The sequence below is a fragment of the Ursus maritimus genome, unplaced genomic scaffold (assembly GCF_017311325.1).
Source record: "Ursus maritimus isolate PB19 unplaced genomic scaffold, ASM1731132v1 scaffold_19, whole genome shotgun sequence".
Classification (NCBI taxonomy): domain Eukaryota; kingdom Metazoa; phylum Chordata; class Mammalia; order Carnivora; family Ursidae; genus Ursus; species Ursus maritimus.
The window spans coordinates 22,905,431-22,918,066 of record NW_024424341.1 but is presented as its reverse complement, the minus strand read 5'-3'; the positions used below and the strand labels follow the sequence as shown (position 1 = coordinate 22,918,066).

General features: G+C 42.2%; 1 protein-coding gene across 2 annotated transcripts in view; it reads left to right on the top strand.

Moving 5' to 3' along the window:
• Positions 1–12,636, top strand: part of RANBP10 (RAN binding protein 10) — a 67,935-nt gene that overhangs the window by 19,372 nt on the left and 35,927 nt on the right. For both annotated transcript variants that reach the window (XM_040633463.1, XM_008702550.2), the window contains exon 3: positions 7,241–7,293. In XM_040633463.1, the coding sequence (XP_040489397.1) occupies positions 7,241–7,293 (53 nt within the window). The remainder of the gene's footprint in view (positions 1–7,240; positions 7,294–12,636) is intronic.

Sequence of the window (12,636 nt, the reverse complement as noted above, 5' to 3'; positions counted from 1 at the left end):
ATTAAACAGTAACTCCTGATTCTCCCCCTAGGCCCTGGCAAACACCTAATTTTACTTTCTGTCTTTATGAATTTGACTACCCTAGGTACCTTGTATAAGTGGAATCAAACCAAATTTGTCTTTTTTTTTTTTTTAAGATTTTATTTATTTGGGCAGAGAGAGAGAGCACAAGCAGAGAGATCAGCAGGCAGAGGGAAAGGGAGAAGTAGGCCTCCTGCTGAGCAGGGAACCCCGATGCAGGGCTCCATTGCAGGACCTTGGGATCATGACCTGAGCCCAAGGCAGACGCTTAACCAACTGAGCCACCCAGGCGCCCCTTAACTTTTTTTCTTTTTTCTTTTTTTTAATATAGAGAAAGAGAGTGAGTGTGAGCACGACCAGGATGAGGGGCTGACAGACTTCCCCGAGTGGGGACCCCCATGCTGGGCTCCATCCCAGGACTCTGAGATCATGCCCTGAGCTGCAGTCAGATACTTTTTTCCCCCTAAGATTTTAGTTATTTATTTGAGAGAGAGAATGAGAGAGAGAGCACGAGAGGGGGGAGGGTCAGTGGAAGAAGCAGATTCCCTGCTGAGCAGGGAGCTCGATGTGGGGCTTGATCCTGGGATTCCAGGATCATGACCTGAGCCGAAGGCAGTCCCTTAACCAACTGAGCTGCCCAGGTGCCCTGAAGTCAGACACTTAACCAACTGAGTCACCCAGGTGTCCCCAAAATTTGTCTTTTTGTGACTGACTTGTTTCTCTTAGTGTAATTTCTTCAGGGTTCATCCGTGTTGTAGTATATGTCAGAATTTCCTTCCTTTTTTTTTTTTTAAGTTGTATTTATTTAAGTAATCTTTACACCCAACATGGGGTTGAACTCACTACCCCAAGAGTTGCATGCTGTTCCAACTGAACTAGCCAGCCGCCCCATAATTTCTTCCTTTTTAAGGCTGAGTAATATTCCATTGTGTATATATGTCACATTCTCTTTATCCACTCATCCATTCAGCAATAGACACCTGGATTGGTTTGCTTTCACCTTCTGGCTGTTGTGAATACTGCTGCTATGAATATGAATGTGCAAATATCTGTTCAGGTCCCTGTTTTCAATTCTTTTGGGTATATACCCGGAAGTGGAATTGCTGGATCATATGGTAATTCTTTGTTAAAAATGAGGCATTTTAATGGGGCGCCTGGGTAGCGCAGTTGTTAGGCAGCTGCCTTCGGCTCAGGGTGTGATCCCGGCATTCTGGGATCGAGCCCCACATCAGGCTCCTCCGCTGGAAGCCTGCCTCTTCCTCTCCCACTCCCCCTGCTTGTGTTCCCTCTCTCGCTGGCTGTCTCTCTGTCAAATAAATCAACAAAATCTTTAAAAAAAAAAATAGGCATTTTAAAAGCATAGTGTAATTTTTAAAAGATTTTATTTATTTATTTGAGAGAGTGAGAGAGCGAGTACATGAACGGGGGGGAGGGGCAGAGGGAGAGGGAGAGAGAGAATCTCAGACAGACTCCATGATGAGCATGGAGCCTATTGCAGGGCTTGATTCATGACCCCAAGATCATGACCTGAATGGAAATCAAGAGTGGGGTGCTTAACCGCCTGAGCCACCCAGGCACCCCAACATAATTTTAACTTTTTTTTTTTTTTAAGATTTTATTTATTTATTTGACAGAGACACAGCGAGAGAGGGAACACAAGCAGGGGGAATGGGAGAGAGAGAAGCAGGCTTCTCGCTGTGCAGGGAGCCTGACACGGCGCTTGATCCCAGGACCCTAGGATCATGACCTGAGCCGAAGGCAAAGCTCAATGACTGAGCCACTCAGGCGCCCCTAGTTTTAACTTTTTAAACTTAGAATTACCGTATTATTAACTGCCATACTCATTTCCACAGCTGCTGTACCATCAATGCACAAGGGTTCTGATCTTCATATCCTCACCAGCACTTGTTATTTTCTGTTTTTTTTTGTTTGGCCTAAAGGGTATGAAGTTGTATCTGATTGTGGTTTTGAGCTACATTTCCTTAGTGATAGTGATGCTGAACATCTTTTAATATGCTTATTAGCCATTTGTCTCTTCTTTGGAGAAATAACTGTTCAAGTACTTGCCCATTTTTAATAGGTTTTCTGTTTGGTTTGGTTTTTTGTTGAGTTGTAAGAGTTCTTTGAATATCCTGGATATTAAACCCTTATCACATATATGCTTTGCAAATATTTTTTTCCTATACCGTGGGTTGCTTTTCGCTGTGTTGATGGTGTCCTTTGAGATAGAAAAGTTTAAAATTTTGATGTAGCTTACTTTTTTCTTTTGTTGCCTGTGCTTTGGGTGTAATATCCAAGAAATCATTGCCATTTCCAATGTAAACCTTTTCTTCTATGTTTTCTTCTAAGAGTTTTACAGTTTTAGGTCTTTGTTTATTTGATCTGTTTTAAGTTAATTTTGCATATGGTGTATGGTAAGGGCCCAACTTCATTCTTCTGCATGTGGACATCCATTTGTCCCAGCACCATTTGTTGAAAAGACTATCATTTTCCAATTGAATGGTCTTAGCATCTTTGTCAAAATCAGTTGACCAGATATGGGGGGGTATATTTCTGTGCTCTCTGTTGTGCTACTATAGTCTATATGTCTGTCTCTATGCCAGTACCAACACTGTTTTGATTATCACAGCTTTGTGGTAAGTTTTGAAATCAGGAAGTGTGAGTCCTCCAACTTTTTTTTGTCTTTTTCAAGATTGTTTTGGCTATTCATTGTCCCTTGAGATTCCATATGGATAGCATTAAATCTGTGTATTGCACTGGGTAGTATTGGCATCATTACAATACTAAGCTTTCCAATTGTAAACACAGATGTCTTTCCATTTATTTGTGTCTTCTTTAGTTTCTTTCAGCAACATTTTAGAGTTTTTAGTGTACGAGTCTTTTGTCACCTTGGTCAAGTTTATTCCTAAATATTTTATTCCTTTTTTTTTTTTTTAAAGATTTATTTATCTATTTTAGAGAGGGGGTGGGGAGTGGCCGAGGGAGAGAGAATCTCAAGCTGACTGATCACAGAACCCGATGCAGCACTAGATCTTATTATCCTGAGATCACAACCTGAGCTAAAACCAAGAGTTGGATGTCTAACTGACTGAGCCACCCAGGCACCCTGGTATTTTATTTTATTTTTTTAAAAGATTTTATTTATTTATTTGAGAGAGACAGAGTGCATGAGCACATCAGCGAGGGGGGTCAGAGGGAGAGAGAGAAGCCGACTGACTCCCCACCAAGCAGGGAGCCTGACATGCGGCTCGATCCCAGGACCCCAGGATCATGACCTGAGCTGAAGGCAGATGCTTAACTGATTGAGTCACCCAGGCACCCCCCAGTATTTTATTCTTTATAATGCTGTTATAAATGGAATTATTTTAATTTCCTTTTTTCATTGTTCAGTGTTAGTGTATAGAAAAACAACTGCTTTTCAGGTGTTGATTTTGTATTCCTTCAACTTTGCTGAATTTGTTTATTCTAATAGCACTTTTGTGGAATCTTTAGGGTTTTCTACATATAAGATCATGTCATCTGTGGACAGAGATGGTTTTACCTATTCTTTTCCAATTTGGGTGCCTTTTATTTTTCTGGTTTAATTGCTTTGGCTAGAACTTTTCTTTTAAGATTTTATTTATTTATTTGATAGAGAGAGGGAGAGCACAAGTAGGCAGAGTGGCAGGCAGAGGGAGAGGGAGAAGCAGGCTCCCTGCTGAGCAGGGAGCTTGATGTGGGGCTTGATCCCAGGACCCTAGGATCATGACCTGAACCGAAGGCAGCCACTTAACCGACTGAGCCACCCAAGAGTCCCTGGCTAGAACTTCTAATACTCTGTTGAATAGAGTAGTAAACACAGGCACCTTTGTCTTATTCCTTTTTTTTTTTTTTTTTAAGATTTTGTTTATTTGATAGAGACAGCCAGTGAGAGAGGGAACACAAGCAGGGGGAGTGGGAGAGGAAGAAGCAGGCTCCCAGTGGAGGAGCCTGATGTGGGGCTCGATCCCAGAACTCCAGGATCACGCCCTGAGCCAAAGGCAGATGCTTAACGACTGAGCCACCCAGGCGCCCCGATGTCTTATTCCTGATCTTAGGAAAAGTTTTTCAGTCTTTCACCATTGGGTATGATGTTAGCTGTGGGCTTATCATAATATGGCTTTTATTATGTTGAGACAGTGTTTTTTATTCCTACTTTGTTGAGTATGACTTAGATGTAACTTAACATACCATATAATTCCCCCACTTAAAAGTGTACAATCCAGTGCTTTTTAAGTGTATTCATGGGGTCCTTGTAGCTTTTTTACCCTCTGCTTATCTCAGACTGGTTGGATAATAGTTTTCAAGTGCATGAAGATTTGCTGGAAGGGAGGAAGGTGTGTGTTTTTGTAATTTTAGAACATCATACTTTTGGAAAAAGTTGGGACTCATTTCTTTTGAACACTGACTCAACTCCAACTTCATATGAATATGCAACTTAGGTTCCTTTGGGGTTGCTCCCTGTGTCATTGACACCTGCAGGTGTCATGGCACCCAAGTTTGGGATTGGATCTCCTCTGGGTACTCTACCCTTAGCTCATCCACTTGGGTTCACAACTTGACCCTAGGATTTATGTAAAGACTCCCAGGCCATCCACTGGTAAACACTGTCCCACTATGGGGCAGAGAGTTTATAAGAATGTGTTGAGGGCTAGCTGCTGGAGGTGGAAAAGGCTTCCCCAGTGCAGAAGCTAAGCAACTTGTGTTTGAGTGCATGTGCCTTAGTAGTTCCTCATTCCCATGAAAATTTATGGAATTAGACCCCTGTTGCTGATGGCCAAGCTCCTTGAGCTTCCCTATTTTCATTAACCTTAAGTGGTTAAGGGTCATCCAGGAAACATGCGCTCTAAACACAAACCCTCATCTTAGTGTCAGGAAACCGCCAGGGATGAGATCACATGTGGTATGGGGCAGAGACTCAGGCCCCTCCAAACAGGGCAGGATGAGTGGGCTGACATCCAAGTCAGGGAAACCCCTGGCTGTGTTGTACATGATTATGTTGATTGATGACTGCAGAGCAGTTGAGATTGTTTGCTGCTTGGTCAGCTGAGGCATTAAGAGAATGGAGACCAGCTTTTGGCAGCCTCTACCATGTGAAGTAAGGAAGCTGATTATTTGGGCTGCTGTTTTTCTGGTAAAAAGTACACGTTTTAATCTAATGGGAATCCTGCCAGCAGGCTTACACTCCTTCTGCCCCTGATGCTTCTTCAAGGTCCATTTTTGGCAGGAGGTCTCAGGCAGTTTGAGGGTCTCAGTCCTTTGAGCCTTCCAAGTCCCTCTTTGAAGTGCTATTCCTTTCCCTTCTCTCCTCTTTCCCCTAACTCCTGCAGGCCAAGTTGTCAGGGTCATGTGTTGGTCACTGTCTTCCTGGTTCCTGCCAGCATTATGGCGTAGCTGGTTTCAGAGGAAGATGTGTGGGTCAGAGCCTTCCTTCCCTGCCTGATTTGGATGGTAGAGGCTGCTCCCCCCAAAACACAGTAGCACAGCCAGCTAGAGAAGGGCAAAGGGGCATTTACTGTAGATGAAGGACTTGGAGAGGCAGGAGCACCATGTGTGGGAACTCAGGTAGTGTTAGGAAGCATGTACGTAGCTGCATGGAGCACGTCGGGGGGGGAAAAGAAAGAAGTAATCCAAGATGGGGAAACGTATGTGGAAGTGTTCCTTGTAGAATCATTTACAACAGGGAATAATTGGAATGTAAATATGTAGCCACTTGGAAATGGTCAAAAGAAGGCAATCCTATGTAATTGCTTTAAAAAACATTTTTGTGTGGAGGTGCCTGGGTGGCTCATTCGGTTAAGCGTGTCTGCCTTCAGCTCAGGTGATGATCCCAGGGTCCAGGGATCAAGTCCTGTATCTGGCTCCCTGCTCTGCTGGGAGTCGGCTTCTCCCTCTCCCTCTCCCCCTCCCCCGGTTGTGCTCTCTCTTTCTTGTCAAGTAAATAAATAAAAGCTTTAAAAAAATTTTTAAATGTGTATGGTAAAATATACGTACCATAAAATTGACCATTTTCTTTTTTTTTTTTTTTAAGATTTTATTTATTTATTTGACAGAGAGAGAGAGACAGCCAGCAAGAGAGGGAACACAAGCAGGGGGAGTGGGAGAGGAAGAAGCAGGCTCCCAGGTGAGGAGCCTGATGTGGGTCTCAATCCCAGGACTCTGGGATCACGCCCTGAGCCGAAGGCAGACGCCTAACGACTGAGCCACCCAGGCGCCCCAAAATTGACCATTTTCACCATCTTGAAGTATAAGTTCAGTGGCCTTAAGTATATTTAATTGTTATACAACCATAAAGTTATACCGCAGCTCTCTTGGTTGGTGTTTTTAGTATTCTGAGCTTTCAACTACCTTTTGGCACTCATAGGTGGTTAGTATCAGGCATCATGTGTGGGTTTCTCCTGTTTTACTCTTAGAAGGTGATGACCTATTTCTCTCATTTCAGTTCTTGGGGAAATACCTCACTATTTCTTTGCATACTACAAACAGACTAAAAACCCTGTTCATTTCCTTTTCTGGCCTGCATGCTTATGAATGCCACTGAGACATCTTTGACAGAGTTGCGCAGCATGGGCCCCACTTTGCTGTGGATGGCTTAGTCGTTTAGGTACCTGGGTGGGAGGAGTAGGGCAGAGAGTCTTAGGGTCCTAAAGACACCCTGCCTCAACACTGGATGATCAGGGAGGCCAGTGGTGAATGTATGGGGCAAGGGTAATGAGTTTGGAGATACTCGGAGAAGCCCTGTGTGAGGGGTCTTGATAATTCTGTGCAGATCTAGCCTGTCTGTACTTTTTCCACTTGGTCCTTGCTGAAGAGTGGCTTGTCCCTTTGGCCTTGATCTTGAGTTGTTCTGCCAAGCACTACCTAGGATTCAACTACATACTTCAGGCACTTCTTGAGGATAGATTCCGCTGCCTTAGCTGGAGCCAGAAACCAAGGGACTGGAAGCAGTGATTTCAGGAAACTTTCATCTGAAACTGAAGTTCCTGGTTACAGACACTACCTCTTGTTTCTCCAGCTACTTAAGGCTTTGAGATGATTTTCATTAGAAAATCAAAATGTGAAGGCTCTCCAAGAATCACTAGTGTGTTAAGAATCTCTATATTCATTTCTTTTCCTGTTTTCCTTTTCCCAAGAAATATTTTAGAAAGGAGGTGCATAATCATTTGCTAACCACAATTTTTTTGTGTGTGATTTCTTGAAGGTACATGGGAATAGGACTCTCAGCTCAAGGCGTCAACATGAACAGACTTCCTGGTGAGTCACTGGTTAAGAGAATATTTGTTCTGCTCTTCTGATCCATTCTATGACAAGAATCATGGCGGCAGCCAAGAGGCTGGAGAGAATTTTGCTGACTACCTTACCTAAAGCCAGGACATTGGGTGGAAGATCTTAAAATGTGGCCTTGGCTGGGATGGCATGGGCTTCCATTCCAAAAAATTAATTGGAATGTGAACTGTTTGCAGTCAAAACCAACCCGAGTTTGCTCCTGGTGGGGATATGCCTTAGTAGCCCTTACTCCCATTGGCCTTTGATCAGCCTGGGACTCTGGCATATATTGAGCAGAAGGCTGCTGCCAACTCTTGCTTCTTTGTTACTTGACCATTATTAATAATCAGAATCTTTAAGTGGCCTCCCACTTGGAACATGGTTGAGGCAATTTTTTAATAAATAGGAGGTGTGCGAGACTTGGGTTGGCAGTCAGCAACCTCAGATTTGTGAAATGCTCTGGGCCCTGCAGATCGTCCTCTGCTACTACCCAGGCACCCTTTCAGCCGCTTTCTGCCCAGTGGCTCATGCCCAATCTTGGGCTGTGTACAGTTGAAGGGATAAAAACCTCCAGGAGAAGCTGGTGGGTTCCAGAAGATGGTCCTAAGTCCCTTTGTTCCTTCAATGGCCTAAGTGACATCGTGCAAGCTGCCCTGGCACTGTCATGAAGGCAGGCAACGTCCCTGTGTTTTTGCCCTGGCTCCTCTACTTTTTGTGCCTCAGACCCGTAACAGGCTTTTTCCAAAGGGAGAGTAGCACTTAAACGTTGCATCTTTTCCATCTATGCTTAATATCAGTCACAGATTTTTTTTTCCTAATTGACTAATTTCAAGTACTTGAAATCTAGACTTGCTCAGGGTTCAACTAATTGTCAGGAGTCTGAAATTTTTCGGCTTTGGTCTGACTGAAAACTGGCTTTTAGTTATTAATCAGGATGTGTGTGGCTTGTTTGGCCTCTTTGTGTAGCATGTGGCTGTGATCTTTTTTTTTTTTTAAGATTTTATTTATTTATTCATTTATTTATTTATTTGAGAGAGAGAGAATATGCCCACAAGCAGGGAGAAGGGACAGAGGGGGAAGAAGAGGGACAAAGGGCTCGATTTCAAAACCCTGAGATCATGACCTGACCTGAAATCAAGAGTCGGCAACTTAACGAACTGAGCCACCCGGGTGCCCCTTAATCTTTTTCTTACTCCAAATGTGCTCTTGGAAATTTTGCACAGCTTTGGTGGCAGGGAAAAGAGACTTATTATATAGAAGTAACTAGTATAATCTGTTATTAACTGTTGCTTCAAGCAACCCTGAACATTGGTTAAATGAATTTTTGTTAATCCACAGAAAAGAATACTATGCAGCCATTAAGAGAATGAGGAGGTTTTTTAGGTACTGATTTGGAGTTATCTCTAGAATGTATTGTTACATAGAAAATATAAGGCATAGAACAGTGTATATAATACGCTACCAAATGTGCAAAAATGTAAAAGGCAAAATGAGCATATCTGTACCTGCTTGTACGCGCATTGAATATTTTTGGAAAACTACAGAAAAACTTGTAGTATCAGCTATTCCTTGGGAAAGGACAGGGTGGCTAGGAATAGGACTAGGAAGGAAATCTTTCAAAGTTTTCACATTTTCTTTCTTGTGAATATATTACTTGTTTAAAAAGTATAAATCGATTTAAAACAAAATAAACAAAAGCAAATGTCTTTGTATCAAGGAGTCCTCCTCACATCTGTCTTTCAGGTGGATTTGGAAATAGCCTTTTACCATGTGCTAGGCTTGGTATTCTAAGTTCCACATGCTCATCCTTCTTTAGTAAGAACCGTTTTTTGCATGGCTCATTTGGTTTGAGATCCGTGGAGTGGAGCAGATGAGGTGGGAGGGGGAGGTTCAAGGTCTACCTGGGCTGACCTGAATCTCTTTGAGATGGAGCCATGTGGAACTGGCCAGATCTGTTTGCCTCCTTCATAAGATGGGGTTTTTGACCCCTTTTGGGCCAGTTGGAGGCCAGCTACTGGTCATGTGCTTTGATGTTGTGAATGTAACATTGTAGGGAAGTCCATTTAGGGTCCTTGTGCAGTCAGACCCTGTCCAGGCCCAGGGTGTGGGCCCATAGGAGATGGGGCTCGGAGACAGTGGATGAGGTAACGTATCAGGAGAGTTGGCATCTTTTTATTTTTACATCCTGAGTGGTACATCTCTTGTTTGGCAGGAGAAAGGGACCTCTGTGGGTATTATGCCTGTTTTCATTTCACTCTGCCTGCCAGCTCTGAGGGCTTTCCTTCCTGCCATATCTGATAATCTCCCTGATTATTCTTTAAGGTAGAAAGTAGGAATCAGATTGCAGCTGGATAGGGATTCTCCCTAGGAAGGTTGGATGCCTCTGGCTTTCCCAGGATACGGGGCTGGGCTGAATGGCTGGGAAGACCTAGCACAGGACAGATGTAGGGGTCAAGGGGAGCCATTCCTCTTAGGAATGATGATGGGCCTGTTACTGTTCATCCTACATCCCAATGCTAGATTTGGAAGATCAGAATCTTCCCCTTTGGCACTTTCCATTTCCTGGGGTTGCTTTTTTTGGTGTGTGTGTGTGTGTGTGTGTGTGTGTGTGTGTGTGTGTGTGTTTTGGGGGGTGTTAATGAGCATACATCCTCCAAAACTGAAAGTATCATTCATAAACAGTTGGACCTAAAGCTACTAGCACGTATTCCACTGGGGACATGAGATGGAAGATGACAGCAGCTAAAGCCTTCCTGGCTGTTGCTTCTGATTTCCAAGAGACCCTTGGTTGTGATGAAGGCTATTGGGACTGTTTGATATAGGGTTGGTGGGAGGTGAGTGATGATGGTCTAGGCTGGGTCTAGAATTTGAGACTTTGGTGTTAACTTCAGATGAGGTGTTTGAGCGTTGATGTATCTTCTTGATACTGTTGTGTTTGATGGAGAGTGGTGGTTGGGGTGGTTACTATGGCTTCACAGGGTGTTTCAACCTGGTGTTGAGAGACATACAGGAGCTTGCCAGGTGGGTCTGGGTAGTGGTGTAGTAAGGCCGGTGAGTAGATCTATAAGTTGTCTAGTTTGATGGGATAGCTTCCTGGGGACAGTCAGGATGACCCAGTTGAAGGAAGAGTCTTATGTTCCATGTCAAGGGTGCTGGCCTTATTTATTTAAGCAGTGAATTGCAGGAGTGTTTTGAACATAGGCAAAATGTGATCAGATTTGCTAATAAGTAAATAGTTCAAGAGTGAACTAGTGTAGAGGAGGCCTTCCAGAGGGGTGGAGGCTAAGCTGGGCTGCCTGGGCAGTAAGAATTGTAAGAGCTTAGGTGTGTGATGGAACTTCAGGAGGTGGTAGATTTTGGTTAAAAAAAGGACTCCCTTTCCTTATTCTGAATATTTAACTGGAAGGATTTAATCATAAGTGGACAGTTATATTTATAAATGACTTATGGGTGTGTATTGAGATAATTCAGTGTATCTTGTTTAGTTGAGAAGAATCCTACTAGGTCATTGGGAGGGGTTCCTTATTTTCATGGCTGTATATGTAGATTACTTTTGATTTGTAAGTTTAGAAAAATTTATCAGCGAATCTATCAGAGCCAGTTGGTCTTATGGGGAGGACATTTTTTGAAGACTTTCCCTTTCTCTCTTGTTAGCTTGTCCAAGTAACTTCTTTCTTGTGGCATCACTTTCAGTATATTCTGCTTTGGCCGTCTGATTCTCTTACAGGAAAATGGCTATGATTCGTATTATCAAAACCTATAAAAGGGGGTTCTGGCTGGCTCAGTTAGTAGAGCACATGACTCGATCTTGGGTCATGAGTTCAAGCCTCATGTGTGGTGTAGAGATTACTTAAATAAATAAAACTTCTTTAAAGATTTGTTTGTTTATTTGAGAGAGAGAGAGAGTGCATGCAGGGGGAGGGGCAGAAGAAGAGGGAGTGGGAGAGAATCTTAAACAGACTCTCTGCTGAGCAGACCATAAGATTACCCCTTTAAAGTGTGCATTTCAGTGGTTTTAGTGTAGTCACAGAGTTGTGCTACCATCACCTCTGTCTAGTTCTAGAACATTTTCATCACCACAAAGAGAAACCCCATACCCATTAGCAGTCATTCCCTGATTCTCCTTCCCTGTAGCCCCTGAAAATCACTAATCTACTTTCTGTCTCCATGGATTTTCTTATTTTGGACATTTCATATCAGTGGAGTCATATAACAGGTGGCCTTTTGTGTATGGGTTCTTTCACTTAGCATAATGTTCTTGAGGTTCATCTAAGTTGTAGTGTGTATCAGAACTTCATTCCTTCTTATGGTCAAATAATATTCTGTTATATGGATATATCACATTTTGCTTATCCATGTGTCTGTTGGTGAATATTTGGATTGTTTCTACTTTTTGGCTGTTACGATTTATGCTATAAACACTTGTGTACAAGTGAATGTATGTTTAATTTCATTTGATTGTATACCTAGGAGTGGAATTGCTGGGTCATGTGATAACAACTTTTATTTAGGGTTTTGATCCATTTAATTTTTATTTATGGTGTGAGGTAGGATTCAACTTCATTCATTTGCATGTGGCTATCCAAATTTCCTAGCATCAGTTGTTGAAAAGACTGTTCTTTCCTTACTGAATGATCTTGGTACCTTTGTTGAAAATCATTTCAGCCAGAAATGTATGGATTTTTTTTCTGGATTCTCAGTTCTATTCCATTGATTTGTATATTTCTCCTTGCCTATACCATACTGTCTTGATTACTGTTGCTTTGTAGTAAGTTTTGAAATCAGGAAGTGCGAGTCCTTCAACTTTTTTCTTCTGTTTCAGGATTTTTCTGACTCTCCTGGTTTCCTTGCAATTCCGTATGAATTTTAGAATCAGCTTGTTAATTACTATAAAGAAATCAGCTGGGATTTTGATTGGATTGCACTGAATCTATAGATCAGTTTGGGAAGTATTGCCATCCTAATAATGTTAAATCTTCCAATCCATGAATGTGAAACATTTTTCCATTTGTTTAGATCTTTTATTTCCTTCAAAAATATTATCTGATTTTCAGATCATAAATTTTACATTTCTTTTGCTAAATTTATTCCTAAGTGTTTTATTCTTTTTGATATTACTGTGAATGAAATTGTTTTATTAATTTCATTTTTAGGTTGTTCATTGCAAGTGTATAAAAGATAATTGATTTTTGTATATTGATCTTGTGTTATAACCTTTTTGTATGAGCTAGATTCAGTTTGCTTATTTTGTTGAGGATTTTTCCTTCTACTTTTATTTCCTTTGCCCGTCTTTCCTTTGGTTTGTTTATTCCCCCCCCCCCCCGGTACTCT